The sequence below is a fragment of the Anastrepha obliqua genome, chromosome 4 (assembly GCF_027943255.1).
Source record: "Anastrepha obliqua isolate idAnaObli1 chromosome 4, idAnaObli1_1.0, whole genome shotgun sequence".
In the NCBI taxonomy this organism is placed as follows: domain Eukaryota; kingdom Metazoa; phylum Arthropoda; class Insecta; order Diptera; family Tephritidae; genus Anastrepha; species Anastrepha obliqua.
Genome location: NC_072895.1, coordinates 38,272,149 through 38,293,556, shown reverse-complemented (window position 1 = coordinate 38,293,556; position 21,408 = coordinate 38,272,149). Strand labels below are relative to the sequence as shown.

The following is a 21,408-nucleotide window of genomic DNA, read 5'->3' as shown; positions in this document are numbered from 1 at the left end:
TGACAAATAGTTCTTCGAAAATTTTAAGTGATACACAAAATTTAACTAAATCTTTCTATTTCTATTTCATTTTCAATATATTAAATGTATAATTTGTAGAAGAGTTGAATTTTTCTGAAAATACAACGTATTTTACGGGTGTATGGCAATATTTTCGTAATGTCGACATATAACGAGGTGACATTTTTTCGAGAAAAGAAAACACTATAAAGAATAACTATGAGAATAACTCCATTATACTGATGACTATAGCATTAACAAATATCGCGACAAAATACCGACATCTTTAAAATGTAGTGGTGCAGTTTAGAGATACCTGAGAAAAACTTAATAAATACAGAAAGTTGGTATGGATACAAGTCGACGTGTTTTAACTCCAATATTCTTATCATTATTATAAAATATTCTTATTATTATTCTATTCGTTATATGCGTAAATAACTATAAATAAGTGCATTAAATGAGCACAGTTTGGCATGTATTTAATACTAATAAAACAAACAGCTGGAGTATTATGTGAAAACTTTCTCGTTATATTATTTATAATATTATATTATGGTGTAAAAAATGTACACAATGTGATAAAACGCGTCGATTGGTACCTAGACCGACTGTTGTGGGTAAATTTTGCACCAGTGACTCTAAACTTCACTTTCATTCTTTAAAAGTATCGGAGGAGCATATTAAGTTGAGTACATGTTTTTGCATGCGTGTATACATAAAAGGTCACATTTATTTTTTATATTTTATCACTTATATTTTTTTAGGTAGTAGTTTATAATTTTTTTAAGTCATTTTTACGATGGGATACAGTGTTCGAAAAAAAAAAAAACAATTAATAAAATGAATAAAATACACTACATTAATATATTTAACCCTAAACGGGTAATCTTCGTCGATTCGGCGAACACCGTTGCTCTTTTTCCATTTTTCTTCGAAAAAATGGACTGCAGAGCAAATGCTATAAAATATATAAAAAAGCTTCAACAAAAAGTAATCTGTGTTTTCTTTCTTATTAAGATTTATTACTTCTGCAAGCGCTAACTTTGCTATCAGGGCAGAACGTCCATTCTTTTTTCATACATACAGTACCAATACCGATTTCAATATCCAGCAAACAGGCCAAAGGGGTTTGCTAAATGTGTATAGAACAGAGATCTGCAATGAGTACTAATAAAATAAGTTTACTTAAGCTATAACAATTGGTACAAATGCGTGTTCATACTAATAAAAAAAAGGAAATACTGTCACTCATGGATGGTTTTACACCGGAACGTTCTGTTTGCAGGCAAGAGACGATGGGTGAAGTGCAATTATGAAAATGCCACTTCGTTATGTTCAATTTTACGCAACGCATTTAATAGTCAAATGAAATCCAACATCCTATCTTCTTGATTGGCGCGAAGTGAAGCCAAGTCCTTCCTCACTTGATGCGCTTTCTTCAGTAAATTTTAATTTTCATATAAGCCAATGCTCTTACGATGGCAACGGTTTGTTTACGAATACGGTGAATACAAATGTGCTAAAGTGCGTAGTTTTATTATTTAATTAAAGTTGATATCTTTATCTATATGAAGTGCGCGTAAAAACCATAGGTTTGGCCCAGTAATTTCAAAAAATCGATTTTTTGTTTTTCCGATATTTCGAAAGTATATACTGTGAAATTTTCATGCGAAAATCCTCAATATTATAGCTTCTACAGCCCATTAACTAGGTAGAGAGCGGTCTGCGCGTTCCTGTACCTCAAATTTAAAACTCATTTATCTCGAAACGACTTTTTGGGCCTGGTGTTGTCAAAAAAAAAAAAAAGCTATTCAACCGAATCGTCTGAAATTTGTATATGTTGTTCACAACATCAATGGATATCGCCCGTACTAGAATAAAATTATTAGTTCAATTATTTCGTTTTTTTTTTTACTCAAAAACTGAAAACAAAACCCGATCTTTACAGTGTCAAAACCACACGAGTTTGTAAATTTTTTTTTATTATTTTAGTACGGGACATAGCTACAGTCATACTGATGACTGTTTGTTTTTGTGTTTTAGGTAGATGGAAGAGCCAAAATGGACACACCGTCCATCATTTTTCATTGTAAAAAAATATCCTGAAAATAACCTAAATTTTCGAGCTCTAGACCACCATGACTCCTTAAGCCAATCTTGATTCAGGCAATCTAAGGGCCAATAGTAACACACTCATATTTAGTCACATTTAGCTATTGCGTATAACTCAAATACGGCTTAAAAATGGTGCGCAAATGCTGCTGCGTGGTTAGCAAAATGTAAAATTGTTTTAAATTAAATTTAGGAATTTGATTTGATAAATTTAGAAACACCATACGTCAGGCATCGTTCTCAGCAGCGATGTGAGTGTGCTACTACCGTTGCCAGGGAATAAGCATTGGCTGTGTTGATTTTTATCGTATATCAGTAATACAAGCTAAATTTTGTTAAACATATCCCAAGTGTCGTGGCAGCCAAGATCCCCTCAAATTTTTTGTTTTCATCATAGCTATCAAGCAAACCCTGAAATCTATTATCCTTGAATAAAAGCGGTAGGTGGGTAACGCATGCATAATAAAAAGATTTCAAATGTGAGCACATTAACAAGTCGCTATTCGGTTTTTGAATGAATTTGACAGAATCGGCTGATGGGCTGATGGTCACGAAGTGGTTCGTTTACAAGAAAAATAAGATCATGTTAGTGATATACGAAAAAAATTAACCAATGACACTTTCTTGCTGTCTGAACAATATTGAACGAGTGTGTGAATACATATGAAATGATCGTACAGAATTCGGCTGCCTAATTAGACCCGTAACGTGGTAGCCGAAGTTCCCCTCACAACTATCTCTTTCACACTAGCTAAATAGCAAAACTAGTAATCTATCGTGCATGTAACGCATGTGTATCTCATGCCGATAAGGGGGCGTCCATAATCTTACGTTGGAGAGAGGGGGCGGTCTCGGCAAATATCACGCAATTTTTTTTCTGATTGAAACACAAAAAAATTATACTATTTTGGTCCATTATCCAGATTGTACATGCTTAAGATTTTTTTTTTTTAGTTTAGTTCCCTTTTTTACAAAGGGAAATTGTTTTTAATTTTTTTTTAGGTTGTGAAATGCGATGATCAGAACTGCTGCAGCCCACGCCGGAGTGATCTGCATATGATTCTTCACGACCGTTTTCTGCCACCTCCATACCCCATCACTTAGGTTGATTGACGTTTGATAATTCCGGACTTTAGAGAACATGACGGAAAGTCATTTGCTCCATTTCTAATACGTCTACCGATTCAACCGCTGAATGCCTTTATCAGCACGCCTTATGATCTATATTGCCCAAGTATACGTGATGATTTAGAGAAAATATGCTGCAGTACATGCGGTATTTACTTCGCATCTATCATAAGAGCTGCAGAGCACAGACGAGCAGCTCACATTGCTAAGCAAGCGCGTATGTAACGCAAAGTGCGACCCTCACGGATTGTCGAAAGACGAGCTAATGAGTTACTGTGCGCAAACGTCAACGGCTTAGAGTGGATAGATCAGAACGAAGTTGAAGGAGCAGATGATTTTACTGAAAATCATATGGACATGTTGGTCCCAATAGTCTCTCTTGAAACCGCGCATGATTCTCCATGGACTGAATTAGAGTAGATATTCTTTTTTTAATCGCAGTAGTTACGATTTAAGTCTTCTACGAGTATTGTTAAATTTTTATTACACTTATAACTCTCAGCAATATTGATTACTATTCTTAACTAGTCGTAAATAAAAGCACGAAGCATTTTTTTTCTTTTTACAATAACAATCTAACGCGTTTACATAAGAAACCCACATTTTGAAAAATCTCACGTGAGATTGGGGGATGGGGAGGGGGTTGAATAAAATCTCACGACATCTCATCAGGGGGGGAGGGAGGTACAGAAAATTGAAAAAAAAACCTCATGTAATTTATGGACGCCTCCTAAAATAGTAGTTATTTTAAAATCGGGATAACCCAACACTCAAGCACGCAAATTTTCTATGTGGTGTCTCAATGCAAATATTATAAATGCATATACTTACCGCCATTACATTTATGCTATGGGTAATACGACGCGGCAAAAGTATAGCATTCTAACTGTCAAAAATTTAGCCCATGTTACACGCAAGTGTCTTTTAATTCGGCATCATCATCACGATTGCTTCATTATTTTCTTTGACATTGTCAATAGAAAATTACCGAAAAAATCGAAGTTATAAAGGACACTATTTATAGAAAACTCAATTATTTTTATTTACGTATTCCCATTCACTTATATTTGCAAAATAAGTGCCGAATATCAGAAAAAAATCAGCTTAATATTTGTAAAAACGTTGTGTATTGTGTTTGCGCACGCAAATCACTGGCAAAGTAGGGGAAAGTGAGCGAGTCAAATGACACCTCATTTTAAGGGGAAGCTGAAAGTTTTTAGCTGCAGGAGAAACAGCCAATCGGGCACAGTTGGTCACAATTTACGGGTTTTCTGTTTGTTTATAGAGGGTTTATATGAGACGCCTGCTGTAAGGGGCTTTCAACTAATCGCTGTCGACAAAGTTAGTCGCCAGTCAACTTTGAGCCATGCACCTTGTTCAACGAATAAACCTGGTCCAATAAATTGTAGCAAGTGACTTCGCTTACGACTGATTTTAAAAGAATATAAAATGAATTGAATAAAATCAAAGCAATGTTTATTGAATGCTAGAATTCCTTACACTAAGTGTTATTTTATCACTTTTTAACTCCATTTTATTTGCTTAAGAGGCTGTTTGCAAGAAAGACATGCGGTACGTTGGCGCATTCATCATGTCTGAGTAGGCAAGCAGGGTGGGCTTTAAATCTATCATTTCATAGACTCTTTGAGGGATGCAGCGATCTGCTCAGAGAATGTAATGATAAGGAAAAATGCAACTTGCTGCATGATGAGAGGCGGAAATGATTTAGGCGGGAGTCGCTTAAGCAGTTGTTTATTTTTCAGGAGAGGTGAGGATTTCTGGGCTTTCAGTAACAAAACCTAAACCAAAGGTATTTCCTACCAGTTTGTCTATTAGAGTGTTCGATTACATTAGAAAATCGTAAGGAATATCGTTTTCACCACATTCTAAAAAAATGTTATACCCTGTGGACTGGTATTTTCTTTAATATACGACTTTGTGACATATATTAATATATGTATGTATGTATAACTTTTCTTCAAGTGGTAAAGCTAACAGCTGATTTCTCACTGCATCAATGATAGATCTAACTTTTGTAAAGTTAAAGGCTATCCTATCACTCAGTATTTTTCTTGTTCACATACACTAGGTGCAAACTTTTCGCAATAGCAAATAACCATTTTCACGTAATGTTTTCTGTAAAAAATTTCATTCCAATTGAAGGGCCATAGAACATTTCACTTCCCTCAAAAGGAAGCTGAAACGTTTCGCTTGCGATGGCTGGTGGTTGAACTTCGTTAACATTTGGGAGTGAGAGCTCATGAAGGTGGTAAGAGAGCCTTGGTGAATGTCGTTTATAGCCTGTGTGTACGAGTATAAGTATATACTGTGGTTATTGTATATAAGTCCGGATCTCGCCAATCAGTTAAGTAGGGGACAGATACCTGTAAACGGCCATATTTTACCTGATTTTTAATAAATTATTTAAAATGAAGAAGTCAATATATTTTTTCAAAATTGGCATACAGTTTATTTATACATAAAAATAATATAAACATTTTTTTTTATTTTAATCATTTAAAATGGCGGATGTACACTCAATTCTTCCAGGAAGGTCGCAGCGGGGCTTCTCAATCGGCGGGCATTGTAGCATCGGCGTCAGTGACCAGAATATAAAAAACCAAAAAACCGCTGAATAAAATGCTTAAAAAAAATTTATTTAGGGGCGAATAAAAAAGATGTGTGCAAAATTTCAGGGAGATCGGTCAATAAACTTTTCAAGTTATCGTGTACGCTAATTCGAAAAATATAGTTTTGAGAAAAACCCGTCTAAAGTTTGAATGCAACGTAACTATACCTCTCCCAGCGCTCGAACGCAAAGAATAGAGTCGTCACGGTTGACGATCTATAATATAAGAAATACTTAAATTTACGTTCTATAATTTTTTTGACATACACATATTCTTAAAGGATTATATTAACATTTTATGAAAAAAAAAAAAAATTTTTTTCATCACCCCTCTCTCATTTAGGCTCCCGGACCACTTTAGTGTTTTCCAAGCGGAGGTATCTGCAATTAAGGAAGCGGTGGACTGGTTGCTTAATTCGGTAATTACCGTTAAGGAAGTAAATATTTACTCCGATAGCCAATCGGCAATTAGGGCCTTGGGCTCGCTGTTTGTGCGTTCGAGATTAGTCGGGGAATGTCTGGCTTCTCTCTCTACTGCATCCGAATACTTCATCATCAGGCTCATTTGGGTTCCCGGTCACAGCGGCATAGAGGGAAACTGCTGGGCTGATGAGCTGGCTAGACAGGGAACTTTGGAGACGGTTTCGTCGCGTAATGAGAGAATTGGGGTTCCCCTGAGAACCTGTGGTCTGCTCCTGGAAAGATGGGCCTCGAGACAACTCAGCGAGCGCTGGGCTAGTGCCCAAACGTGCAAGGTCCCGAGGTCCTTCTGGCCACGGGTAGATCGGGGACGCTCAAGGGAACTCCTAAGGCTTACAAAGCCCCAGCTCTCAAATTTGGTGGGCATCCTTACCGGACATTGTCCGTTAGGTGTTCACGCTGTAAGACTTGGGATTACCTCAAGTCCGTTCTGCAGAAACTGTCTGGAGGACGAGGTGGAATCATCTCTGGCAAAGACTTAGAAATCTGGGCTCCCACTTTTTTCGCTACGCCTGCGGACATAGCCGGCGTAGGTATCATAAATTTGGTGAAGTTCACTAGTAGCTTGATACGGCTAACTACGAACGTATATCAGCCCCCGTCGGGGGCGTCGTAAAATGTATGGTCATCATCGTATCAAATCCCAAGGCTCCTTCTTCCTTCCCCTCTCCTCTCTCCTCTCCCATGTATGGCACCACAACGGACGAATTTCTTAACATTTGTCCAAGTGAGCCCTTTAGCTAGGGCAGCCATTTAACCTAACCTAACCTAACCTAACCTCTCTCATGCATTCCCAAGGCAACTCGTTCTACGTATGCCAGTAAACTAGTCATGTATAGTGCGCTGAATCTCACGCCTCGCCTATCGTCACTGGAACAACTCTATACAGCAGAAGAGATACATATTTTAAAGAGTAATTCTGAAAAAAGGTGTTATCTGCACTTTTCTTCTTAATATTAAGTCAAGTAAAAAGTTTTCAGCATTTTTTCATAAATATTCGCCAATTTATTCGATAACCTCTTGCCTATTTCCAATGCACTTTCATAATTTCGTTATTGAAGTCCTTCTTTTTATTTCTCGTTAGAAATGTGTGAGGCATGGCGACGCCTTCATGAAACGCCCACACTATATTATTCGCTAATTCAAGTCGCTTGTGATCAATCGACTAATCAACATTATAGCCTATGCTAAAAGTATTAGATAAGCCCAATAATTAATCACTACATAATATTCAGGAATAGCACAAAAGATATAAGATTAAATTGAAGATATAAGATTGGATTATGGCCACTTACTTACGCTAACTAATTAGAAATAAATTGTTCTGAAATTTCCCTCACTTAACGAGCTCTTTAAATGAAGTGGAAGGAGCTACACACCGTCGAGAAAAACATACTAGAAGTATCTATGCAAAAGCATTTTGGCGGGATAATGTTTCCATCTTCAACTTTTTGAGAACTTCAGTTTTTCATAGTCGAAGCACGCAATCGCTTTCGCTGGAGATTCCTACTTTCACAGGCTAATGATGATAAGTAGAGTAATCTTGGTCCCAGCAATTTAACAAACCTTACATTCTTTTCCATTCAATAATATATTTGAAATTTTTAAGTCTTGATAATATTTAATAATTTAATTTAGTTGTCCTCATCTTGAACATTTTCATCTTCAGAGTTCTTCTTTACATTACGATTTTTTTTTATTCGTTCTTTCTTTTTCAAGCGTTTCAATCTTTTTTTTGCAGTCTTTTCCTCTGCTATCCGCCTATTTTCTTCAAGTTTTGTTTGGAAATCGAGGTCTTGCTGCTCTTTAATACTCATTGCCTGTATATTCTTTTGTCGAGAATATTCTTTCCTTCGCAAATGACGATAAACATGAAATTCGCCAGAGCCCGCACCAGCACTAGAACCCATGACATTACGCACAAAATTCGGTACAGTTTGATTATAATCCTTTTCTTTGTGAGACGCGGGCAGTATAACTGGTTTGTTCTGTGAATTATTAATAAATATATTTTAAACTTTATAAAATGTAATAACCATTTCGAAAGCAATACAATTTTTAATCAATCTGTAAAAATACAATAATAAAATTAATAGCCACTATTGCATAAAACTGCTATTAGACCTACAAGGATACATTACTATGGGTCACTCGAGTTTTATGATACAGGGTAGTCTGAAAGTATGCCAACTTCACATTAAAGAGTTTTATATATGTATATAGTAATATCCCAGAAGATAATTTAAGTAGTTTTTCTTAAATGAATCCATTATAGCGCGCTTACATAAAAAGGGTTTAAAAGGAGTTTCCCTGCATGCCTTCTACACGTGTCTATTTTACTTACGCGAATACAACCCAGCAATCTGTTGGTCTGGGATCACGATTAACGGTTAGTGTAATAAATATAACTTTTGAGCGGTTTAGAGGAATTGCGCTTAGTTTTTGAAATCTTGATACTGGAACCGAATCGTGTTGATTTTGATTATTTTTGATCAATTTTAGCAACTGGGCCGCAAACTAGCAAACTGCAAATCCATACTAATTGCATTGCCGTGAAATCTTGTATGTTTCTCACGGCAAAGTATCAACATTGTTTCACACCTATTTAAAATATACATGTCATTCAAAATTGCGCGAAAACTGACTGCTCGTTTGCGAGTTAAGGGGGAGGTAGGGTTTAGCGCTAAAAAAAAAACACTTTTTTTGTGAATTTTTTACAGAAATATGGCTTAAGATACTTTAATAAAATCAGTTACATGTTATTGTACATCTTTTCAATAAGTTTTTAAAAAATATTAATAATAAAATATTGACAAATAAGCCCATGACAGAGTTTTTTTGGAGATATGTTTTTCGAGAGGTGCTCTGCGGTGCCAATCGGCATTCGTCGTAGAATCATCTGAAACTAAAAAAGTCGAATTTTTCAGTTAAAGTATGACGTAATGCTCCCCCCTACATTAAAAAAATTTTTTTTTTTTTCATTTTTCTAGTTTGGTGGCAAAAAAACGTAAAACGAGCATTTTTGGCGAAAAATTTCGCCATATTTGTAAGTGAAAAACAACCTTAAAAAACAAAAAATAAAAAAAAAAACAGTGTAGGGGGGAGGTATTTTTGATTTAGAAAACGTGTGCCAAATTTGAAAAGAATCGGTTGAATAGTTTCGGAGTTGTGATTGGCACCGACTTTTAAGAAGTCGTTTCGGGAAAAACGCGTTTGAAAAAATGACTCTGAGAAATTATCGATGCTCCGCATTCGAGGTAGAGTGCCTACAAAGGCTATAACTTTGAGAGTTCTGCTCCGATCCACTTAAAATTTTGACACAACATTCTTGAAATGATTTACTATAAGATGAGTGAAGAAAAAAATTTCGATTTTGTGACCCTACCCCCCCCCTTAAGTGGCTGAGTTTGAATACTTCGAAGATACGACATTTTTAAGCGAAAAGTCTTCGCAAAGAGTGTAAGTATAGGCCTCTTCTTTTTGCCAAGCGTTAGCAAGTGGCGAACAGATGAAGCAACTGGTATAAATGAACACATGTTGGCAACGCGGGAATATAGCTCCCTTAAATGACATGTGTTTGTACGACATTGAGTTTGCCAGTCTAATGAGCTATGGCCATACTCGCTAGCGGCGAATCTTGCTCGATAACTGCGTGGTTGCTTTTGCATGCAATTTTTTCGTTAAGTTAATAGAGCATAGAGATAGCGAGCAGGTAAAATGGCGAATAAGAGAGGCTTATATATCCTCACTATATTTTTTTGGTGTCAATGTGTACAGGGGGTCTCTTAAATTCTAAAAGTGAAAACCCCACCCTTAGAAAAGTTCTAGTTTTTAAGTTATTTGTTTGATTGATTTCAAAGTTTGGAAAATTTACCAACAATTCTCTTATTTATTTGGAGGAGAATGATGTCAGATACCTTAAAAATAGAAACTATAAAACACCGTAGAAGGTAAAAAATGAATAAAAATACTTAATGTATTATTTGTATTTGTATATGAAATTTATATATAAATATATGCATATGTATATTAATAATTGATATGTATAAAAATATGTTTAATTGTATGCATTTTACGGATTTGGATGTAATGACTTTATCTAGTGTATATTAAAATATCGTTTTATTAAAAAATCGGTAATTATACAGTTTAAGACACACATGACAAAATTGGTCAAAAAAGTAGATGCATATTGACCCCAATACTATTTATTAATCTGAAGGAGCAAAATGATTTTTTTTTTCGTTTAAAAGTTATTAACAAAAACACACTTTTATAATTTTGCTCTTTTCAACAACTAAATACACGAAAGTAAATACACTTCAGGGTCAAAATTAAATTTCTCTTTACGCATTGTAATATATATCAACTGTATTTATCAAAAAGAAATCTCTAAATATTGCCTACAACTTAAATAATATATATTTTGTAACAAAAATATATACAATCGGGATGTTCACAGTTCGTCTCAAATTCTGTCCAAAAATGTAGACCTTTACATTTTGGCATCAAAATGTGAGCACTCCTTTCTAGTAATCGTCGCAAAACTTGACTGGTTTGCCAAGCATTTCTTCTTTGTGTCAATTCGGCAATTTAGTTCATAATTCGCATACTGCTTTGAATGATCTTTTGAAATTGTCATTTCAAAGAAAATATGCTACATTCAATATTGTAATATATCGTGTGATAAACGCGATTATATTATTTAAAACAAAGATTTTTGTTTTGACCATCAGAAAGTGAGAAGAAATCTATCATAGCAAAGGAAATGCACGAGCTACCCGGATGTATTGGTTATGTTGATGTGTCTGAAATCAAACTAGCAGCAGCGCAGATTAAAAATAACGAGCGGTATTTTTCCCGAAAGAAGTAGTATTCCATTAAAATAAAAATTGTTCTGCTTTCAGTTCAACTTCAACTTCTGCTTCCAGTTCTTCCATTTTCAGGTTAACTCCATTTCTTTGCTATTTTCCTTACATTTGATAAAGTTTTATCGGACCTCAATTTTTGGTTTTTTCCAGCGAAACAGTTCTGTTCTTTACTTATACCTTAAAATATTAGCATTTCGGCAAGGTTATAGATTTTATAATAGGTGAAAAAAGTATATTTCGTAATTAAAAAAAAACTACAGAACAGCGATATTCACTCTGAAAAAAATCACCAAGTGCCAATATTATTGACTGAATTCCTGGCGATTTCATAACGAGTATTTTATAATTTCTAAAATAAATGGTATATAAAAGTTGTTCGCTTTTGGTTGACTGAATTTCTTATTGGGTTAGTGGTAGTCAGAGGCAAGAAAAAATGAGTTTTTTTCAATAATTTTTTTTTTGCTAGTCAATTGCTTTATTTTACAAAAATAAAAACATAGCATTAATACATCATGTTTCGATTTGACTTTAGCAAAATTTCTTCAAAAAAAATTTATAATTGTAAAAGTTTTCACTGTTTGTGTGAAGCCCGTTTCTCCAGAAGTCCCTTGCTGTTATCATCACAAGTCCTTGGAGAATCATCTAAAATCAATCGGACAAGAGAAATTAGTTTTATTAATAGATAATCTTGTGCATGATCGAACCTTTTTTTCAAAATTAACAATATGGCGGCCTCTGTAAATATTTTTCAGATTTTCGAGAAAAAAACCGACAATTAATTGTTTAAAACAAATTGAAATTTTTGAAAAAAAAAATCCTCCGATCAGGCACGAGTTTTTTATGTCTTTCAAAAGCAGTATACATTTTATTGAGATCTACCAAGCGGTTTTCAAGTTACAGTGATCACCAGTTCAAAAAACATAGTTTTGAGAAAAACACCTTTAAAGTTTTGCATCGATATCCGGAGCGCCCGAGCGCCCTTTGTTAATTGTTGAATAAATTGAAAAATATTTGTCGGATTCACTTCAAATTTTCAATACTTTAAGAAAATGAAAAAAATCCAATGTTTTGAAAATTCTGACCACCCCTAACCCCTTATTTCGTTTTATTCTTTTCTCATTACCGTTCCTTGATAGCTCGTCCCACACATTTATTTAACATTTTTAACTTTAAATATTTCTATTAATTGGTAATGGTAATTAATATAAAGCACTGTAAATCAAAAGGCTATTGACTAATATTATGCGTAATAACTTTTAGATAAGTCCACCCACCTAAAAAGATTAAGTAAACCTTTGGTGGTAGTAATGGAAAGTCAGATTTTTTCTCCTTCAGATTTTTAATTCTGGCGCCAATACGCACCGATTGGTACCTCCTTGATTTTTTTTGATAAATTTTTGCAGTTCTATAAACTGTATAATTACCAAAAAACAGCGGGCATATATTAGATACCTTTCCGATAATGTTTACATTGCCTTGCTTACGATTACTAAGCTCTAAATAATATTACTTACCGGATTCATCATTAATTTTTCCAGCTTCAATCTTTGCAAATCTGTGGCGGTCTTAATAATTGGACCGGTTTTTCCTGCCGTTTTATGCTCTTCAGATTCCATTATAGAATAATATAAAATTTCTTAACTATTTTACTCTACAACAATTTGTTTTTCTTGTAATGGTACCTGATGTCGACATCGATTTATTAGCAATATTCTGTGTGTTATCGACTTTTAGCGATTTTTAGAAATAAGCCTGTAAAGCGTGGCATACACGAAGAATATTGTTTCAAACTTACACGACGAAAAACTAATGTTATCCGTATATGGGCATGCTTAAACAATATTGAAGTAACGTCTGAAGTTATTATAATTTTTGGATTTTGAGGCATTTAGGAAAAAATGTTACTGTACGGATGGGGATGTTTGAAACAAAAAACGTTACATCAGCTCTATTGAGGATGCAAAAGAGTACATATTGCAACAATCGTTCCCCATTGAAGTATTTTTTTTATATAATTACTGGCTTCAACATATTTGATAATAGATCAGATGTTTTATTTTCCGATCCATTCGTAAAAACATTTGTAGTTCAGTATGTGATGACAGTTTCAGTTCCTTTAGTAAATTAATATGCGAAACATCTTCTCTTTTCAAGTAAAAATCCAGAAACCATATTCTGTTTCTTTTTGGTTAATTATTTTCCTCCGTCAAATATTCATCAATAGTTAATATTGTCTAGAATTTTTTGCGCCCATATTTACATAATATGTTTTTTTTCAAAAAGTACATAATATTTCCATGCGTGTAAATATGGAACATAGTACCCTAGAGTTTTGAAACAATATTTGTCGTGTATGCTGAGAGATTCTCAATTACTGGCACGAAAAAGCCCTCAGTTACTAGGCGTTTACCCGGGAAAGTTTTGCAAAGACAATATAAATACATACTTTTTACTCTTTTTTGCTAATACATCGATAATTAAAGTGTATGTTTTTTCTCCTGTATGTGATTTTTTGAAGACAGTAAATTCGGCAAATGATTTAACGTAACTGGCCTGTTCGGCGACGTTTATTTGTCATATTTGTCGCATCATTCGATTTTTTTGTTTCGCATGTTAACAGTATAATGATTACGATTTGTGTACAATATATGTGTTTTGGGTATGTGGTCAGCTTAACGGCAGTTGCTTTAAAGCAAGGCGAATCTATTAAAGGTGGGGTTGGTAAATCAGCCGATGTGTTTTTTTTTCTTTCGCTGTGTTCCTTTAGCTGCAAGCACAGAATAAAACAATGCGAATTTATTTTTTATTTCCCACTTCGCCAATACCTTGCCGTGATAATCAAATGTACAAAACACTGTTGTTGGTCTAGTGCCCCCACCTTCAATAAATGCGCCTTGTATGTAAACTTTTTTCCCCTTTTTTGACATATAATGTATATTTTTCATTGAGAACATTGTCATATGTAAACTCAAGCTTACATGATTTTGCCTGCTAGAACGATTTTACTTTGACTTCTGTCTGGGGCTTACAAAACCTGCAAATCTTCTGGTGTTTTTTTGATAGTGAATGCTGATGGTGCCGTCAATGGGCTACTTTAGAGTTTCGGTAGAAATTAGTTATCTAAATTAATCGATTTTCCTGTTTGTAATATCTATATATCAATATAGCTATTGTCAAAATATAGATACAGATTAAATTGTGTTTTTTTTTTGTTTTTAGAAAATTGTGAAGAAATACTTAGTTTTACGCAATTTGGTATGTGATAAATAGTTAATAATATCTTATTATATTTAGGTACTAAAATGCATGTACTTGCAATACGTGGAGATATGTTTGAGTGGCTTTTAAACGTGTAGGGGAAATTTTTTAAATAAATGCAGTAAATATTAATATATGTTCTATAAAACTCGGATTTTGTAATTTCGTCTAAGAAATGTTTTCGAGGGCTAGTTGGGTTGCGATCGATAGATCTTAGGGGCCTCTATTTACTGCATATTTTGAAGAGCTTATATTGTGATTTTAATATTCATTGCTGAAAATTCAGGAAAGACTGTAGTACATGTAGGTAGAATTGTATCATTCTATTTCGCTCATCATTGTTGGGAGTTTCTATAATCACACTGACCAATTTCGGAAGTTTATAAATACAAATCATATATTTCTAATTGTTTACAAAAAATTATTTATCTATTTGGCATTTTTAATTGTAAGACTACGAAAAATAGAGGAAACAAGTGTCCAACTAAAATCGTCATCGAGCGCATCTAACGGTAGGACCAAGAAGCGTGCTGTTGGTTTGAGTGGTCATAATCATATTTTAGACATACCTATCCGGGATAGGTAGAAGTTTAACTTGATACAATATCAGAACGAAGGTAGTCGCGTGGTTGCCACAAAGGCATGTTGTTGGGCTCTGAATACTTGCATTAGCTGGTGTCATCCTCAGAGAAATGTTCTCTTTCAAATCACTCGAGACTGGACGAGTTGCTACGTTTTCCCCTCTTTCTGCCCAACAACCGAAAATGCCCCAATCAACATAACCATCGTCCAAAACCAGGCTGCAACAAATACAGCGTCGAGCACGGCAGGTCCTACTGGGACTACACCAGTCACCCCCGAAACGCAAGTGGAATATTGTGCAATATTGTCTTATCGATTCAGACATTATTGTGTATGACGTAACGCGCATTACGATCAGTTTAATTTAATCTTGACAGATGATCGTAGGGGTCAACTATTGACTGTGCACATAAACAATCCGAAACTCAACTGGGTGAGTAAGGAACATTCCTTTGGCAGCTGGTTATTCCTCTCAGGGGCCTCGGGGATTTCCCTATTTAGTGCAGTGAATTTCACCCTTAATCTGGGGTAGATAAAACCAAGCATCGTGCAACCAGCCAACAGTTCGGGTGAGCATCAGGAAAGCAAAAGACTCTAAAGCCATTGGTTACTCTTATAATTTCTGGCAAGTAGAAAACACTTTTACTACTGAAACCTGGGAAGCCCGCCAACCAAGATGTGTCTTATCGTACTTCTACACGCATTAACATATCCTCTGTAAAATGCGCAATACTGCAACAGAACTTAACGCTATACACACACAAATAAAGAGTCATAGTAGAGTTAGATCTGTCCAAGAATTTCGATGACGTTAGTCATGCAACGCTACTGAAGAGAAGGCCCGCGAGATGGTCGTCACGCATCAGTAATATTGCGAGAAACAAAGATGACAGAGGTCCCTCAACATCAATTTTCTTTCGCATGTCAGAAAATATTTGTACCAATTGATTGCGCACAACAACCACTGGACCTTACAGTGCATAGATACTCCATCATTCACCGAGAGTGCCTCCTCACCTTCCAAGGGTGGCATCATTTTCCCTTGCTCAACTTCTTTATCTCGAAACTCCCATCAAATGACTGACCTGCGCACAACAACCACTGTACTGAAGTGTATTAGCAAAAAAAAAATTTTGAAAATTTGAAGGCTAAAAAATGGTGGCGAAGAATATTTAGGAAAAAAATGATAATTAATCAGAATTTCAATTCCGCTCGTTCTCTTCAATGCTGAAGTGTCAAATTAGAGACTATTCCAAATCATTTCTCCAATTTTTATAAAATAGGCTATAATCATGATTTAATTATGATATGGAATGATGGGCTATAATAAGCAGTCAAATTTCTTTCTTCATAAGCAAGGAATATTATTTTTATTTTCAATCTTACAATCAACATACCTACACTGAAAAATTGTAAAACCAAATTGAATTGAAAACCATTAAAAGCTTTTTCTAAATCTGAAAGGTAATATTTTTGCCGCTAATACTGTTCGTGGCGAGATTCATTTGTCCCGCATGTGAAGGTAACTTACTTAAAACTTAAACCAACTCGTCTAATTTCATGTTTCCACTGCAGCTTACTTTTGGGTTTGCTGCCCCTAGGGTGTTGAAGTGCAAACACCAGCCAAAACACAATCGAATCAAATACAAACCCAAACCCATTTGAAACCCTTATTTCACAGCGTGTTTGTGTTGGGTATATGTGTTTTAAATATTAACCCTTTGCACTCTAGGCCTTTTTCGCTTGCGCGAACCAGCAACTCGATCGATTTCGGCCAAATTCGGCGAACACATTACAAGTAATTGAAAAGCATTTATAAGTACACAAACGTACATATATATATTAAGTAATAATATTTCATTAGTTTATTCATTTATATGGAAACATGGTAACATGTTATGTAGCTTGACAATATCGGGACAATTTGCTTGGCTGCCGGCTTCTAAAATTTGGATACATATAAAAATAAATAAATAATTGGCGCGTACACTGTTAGGTGTTTAGCCCAGCTCTTTCTCCTATTTGTGGGGTGCGTTTTGAAGTTCTTCCACAAATGGAGGACCTACAGTCTCAAGCCGACTCTGAACGGCAAATTTTTTTTTATGATGAACTCTTTCATGGTAGAAATACACTCGGAGGTTTGCCATTGCCTGCCGAGGGGCGACCACTCTTAGTTAGAGACTTTTTCTTTAATTTTGCAGTTTCATGCCCGGAGATACATGCACGGATACATATGTAAACATGATTTAGTAATAAAAGATTTGCTCAGCAACCAGTTTTTTCGTTCTCTCTTGACAATTCCCTTGACAAGACACAGTGTGGCTAGTTGTAGAAATTTTGAGTATTGAAAATGAGTGTGTGGATGAAAAGTAAACGCTTAAGCGTTTATATCGGTATTTCCAGGGCACTTAAGTCAGAACTTCATAGATTCATTGGGACAATTCGCACAAAATAATTAATTAATTTTTCTTAGGAAACATATACATATATATTTATATATAGTGCCTTAGGTAACATTATAGCGTAATTTTGGTGAAACTGTTTCAATATCACACTTGGCCAGTTCTACTAATAATTTCTTCTGTACCAATATTTATTTATACAAATAAATATAAACGAGTATGTACATAAGTTCGTCAAAAAAGTTGTGCGAAAAGTATAACTGTTACAGGAAAATCAGTTTACAACAGCGGAATAAGTCACTATCTTTTTATAATATTCGCAATATGGCAGGTTTTGTAATTCCATTTCTCTTTGTTAACTCACGTGGAATTCACAAATGTTTCCTGCCAAAATTTTAGTAGTTAAATTTTTATAAATAGTTCATTCTATAACAAAAACCTTATAAATACAAATTCTAAACTTTGTATAAAATTCGCAAAAGTTATAATAAAAAAAATTGTGAAAAAAATGTTAAACTTATAATCAGAATCTTATAAAACTTCTGTGAGTGCAGTTTTATAGTCTATTAAATTATAATATAATAGAGTTTAAGGGGTAACACCACTGTACATGCGTAAAATAAACACGATTTTTAAAGAATTTTTTTGTATAGAAGGAAAGGGGAAACAATCACTCTGATTTGGGAAGTTATTACTTATATACTAAAATACAAAACTACAAAGTTTGATCGAAAAATTTTACAAAATGGCGGCATTGGAGACATTTTTGTAATGTGGTTTCTCTTGAAGGAGCTCCGCGGCACGCAGCACAGAGGGTGCAAATTTTAATCTGGAACAAAGAAACATTTTTTTTCTTAATCTAGATAAGAATAGCTAGAGAAACACGTAGGGGATTTAAAAAATATTTTTTTTTGTGGAATTAGCAAGCATTTGAAGGAAAAAACTCTATTTTGGACTAAAAAAACGGCACTTAAATAATTATAACAATCGTTTAAATTAATCTATCGAAAATCCCCTACGCTCTTCTCTTAAGAAGGTTATTATACAGACGTAGTGAAAAACCTGATTAAAAATATTTAAAATTGTTTGAGTTATGCTGCGTGCCAATTTCAGAAAACGTGTTTTGAGAAAAACGCGTTTAAAGTTTGGAAATTTGGAGAAGTCGTTAGGTAGCACTCACTAACGCTTGGTTAAAAGCTTAAAATATTTATGAAATAGACTTCGGTAACTTATAAAACTTTTTGTTCTGTATTTTAAAAGGTTCGAAGAATTTTTTAAGCTTATAAAAAAAAAATCAATTTTTTGAAATTTCTACAGTGGTGTTACCCCTTAAGTTTAGAGTCGCTGAAGACTCGCGACCACGTGATGGGACCAAATCAAGGCTGATCTATTAAAGGTGGTGTTGGTAAATCAGCTGATGTGTTTTTTTTCTTTCGCTGTGCCCATTTTTTTTTTTGTTTTCTACTTTTTCAATACTTTGGCGTGGCAATCAAACGTACAAAACATTGTTGTTGGTCTAGTGCGCCCACCTTTAATAAATGCACCTTGGTCCAAATATAAATTGGCTTTATCAAAAATCTGTTTTATATTATATTATGCCTCACTCTGAATATTTTTTTATCGATGACATTGGAAATTCCAGTATGCTATGTTGCTTTAATTGCATTATTTTAAATTTATTTTAGATATCAAATGTGTCCGGTGAAAACGAAAGAATGTTAGGAATGAATCGTCGTGGAATTAATACGGTACCTACAATGACATCTCAAGCAGCTATGGACGAGAACAGTTGGAAAAACATAAATGTTGCCGAGAACTCAACGCTTTTAAACAATTCAAACAACTCTACTATGAATTCTGATGGTTCGAATCAAAGTGGCTTTCCCCAGAACAGTATTGCGTATAATTCAAGCAATAGTCAATATCAGCAAGGAGGGCAGTCTTCTCCTGCTGGTAATCAATCAATCATTTTTCAAAACACCAATCCTCCGGGATCTAATACTCCTCAGTATACGTCTTCGCCTGCTCCATCTGGTTCTTCGACACCGGGACCCGTCGTACAACAAAATATTGCAGGTTCTTATAATCAATCTACGGGTTCGGGGTCATTTAATGGCCCAGTCGGGGGTCCATTTGGTTCACCATCTTCAAGTTTAGGTCAATTTAACAGACCATCAAGCTCAGGAACTCCATTTAACTCCACCCAAGGTAGCCATTTTACTTCGCAATCCGTTTTTGGTGTAGGTGGCCAATTCAGTACATTACCAAGTGGCTCTCCGTTTAGTCACACAGGCAGTCATCCAATGATGGGAAGCACTCAGCAAATAGATCGTATGGAACAAGGATTTAGGCGACATAATTCTTATTTTAGTCATACTGAGCATCGTGTTTTTGAATTGAATAAAAGGCTTCAGCAACGCACAGATGAAAGTGATAACTGCTGGTGGGATTCTTTCACCACTGAATTCTTTGAGGATGATGCCCGATTAACAATACTATTTTGTTTAGAAGACGGACCGAAAAGGTATACCATTGGGAGAACACTAATACCACGATTTTTTCGCAGTATTTACGAAGGAGGAGTTTCGGATTTGTATTTCCAGCTTAAACATGCAAAAGAGTCATTTCATAATACGACCATTACGCTTGATTGTGATCAATGCACAGTCATAACACAACACGGCAAGCCATTTTTTACTAAAGTATGTGCCGATGCAAGACTCATACTAGAGTTTGTTTATGATGATTATATGCGTATAAGATCTTGGCACATGACAATCAAGGGACATAGGGAACTTATTCCAAGATCTGTAATAGGCACTTCGATGCCGCCAGACCCAATGTTGTTGGATCAAATAACGAAGAATATTACGAGAGCGGGCATAACTAATTCCACGTTGAATTATTTAAGATTATGCGTTATACTTGAGCCTATGCAAGAATTAATGTCTCGACATAAAGCTTACGCTCTTAGTCCTCGTGATTGTTTGAAGACAACTTTGTTTCAAAAATGGCAGCGGATGGTTGCTCCCCCAGGAAAAAAGGATCCACAAAGACCGGCTAATAAAAGGCGTAAACGAAAAGGTTCAAATTCAGGTGGTGCGGCAAGCGCGGGTACGCCTCCTGTAACTAATCAAAAGCGTTCACCTTCGGGCCCGAATTTTTCGCTGTCTTCGCAGGACGTAATGGTTGTTGGTGAACCAACTTTGATGGGCGGCGAGTTTGGTGAAGAAGATGAACGATTAATTACAAGATTGGAAAATACTCAGTATGATGGGACTAATGCGGTGGAGCATGAAAATCATTCTGGTTTTGGCCATGCAGACTCTCCAATATCCGGAGCTAACCCATGGAATATCGACCGAGCAGGAAATATCCCATCTAGTCCTGGAAATCCATCTGTGCAGCAAAATAATACGAATATTTCCGAAATCGACAAAAAAAGTCCAATAGTTTCACAATAGATGTGCATCTAAAATTATGTACGTAGCTGTATTTAACGTATGTATTTCATATAAATGGGAATAAATTTGACATAATCGGAAGTAACAATAATATGTAACTAAGATTGTAACTCCTTTGGCTTTTTTATTGTAAAATAAAGTTGAAATATATGTTTCTTGTTTATTGTTAACGAGCTAATTACAGTCGTGACCCCTCCAAACGCGTTATAAATTACAGAGACCTTTTATAAAGTAGGCCTCTTCTATTCGCCATTCCCCTGCTCGATATCCTATGCTCGATTAACTTGACGAAAAATTTACATGCGGAAGCAATAACAAAGTTATCGAGTGAGATTCGCCATTAGCGAGTATGGTTATTACTCATTAGACTGGTATACGCCACTGTCTTACCAACACACGTAATTTATTCATTGCTTCGTCTATTCGCCACTTCTAACTCTTACCGAAAAGAAGAGGCCTTATATTATCAAGCATACTAC

At 35.1% G+C, this 21,408-nt stretch overlaps 2 protein-coding genes across 2 annotated transcripts; one reads left to right on the top strand and one right to left on the bottom strand.

Annotated features, from left to right (window-relative positions):
* Positions 1-7,961: 7,961 nt before the first annotated feature.
* On the bottom strand, positions 7,962-12,912 carry LOC129244682 (PRKR-interacting protein 1 homolog). Its single transcript, XM_054882453.1, has 2 exons — positions 12,738-12,912; positions 7,962-8,340 (listed from the first exon to the last, which is right to left on the bottom strand). The coding sequence occupies exons 1-2, from the start codon at positions 12,837-12,839 to the stop codon at positions 7,987-7,989; spliced, it is 456 nt and encodes a 151-aa protein (XP_054738428.1). The 5' UTR covers positions 12,840-12,912; the 3' UTR covers positions 7,962-7,986.
* Positions 12,913-14,375: 1,463 nt separating this feature from the next.
* On the top strand, positions 14,376-21,079 carry LOC129245313 (LIM domain-binding protein 1). The gene is made up of 2 exons (XM_054883396.1): positions 14,376-14,478; positions 19,151-21,079. The coding sequence occupies exon 2, from the start codon at positions 19,181-19,183 to the stop codon at positions 20,927-20,929; it is 1,749 nt and encodes a 582-aa protein (XP_054739371.1). The 5' UTR covers positions 14,376-14,478; positions 19,151-19,180; the 3' UTR covers positions 20,930-21,079.
* Positions 21,080-21,408: the final 329 nt, after the last annotated feature.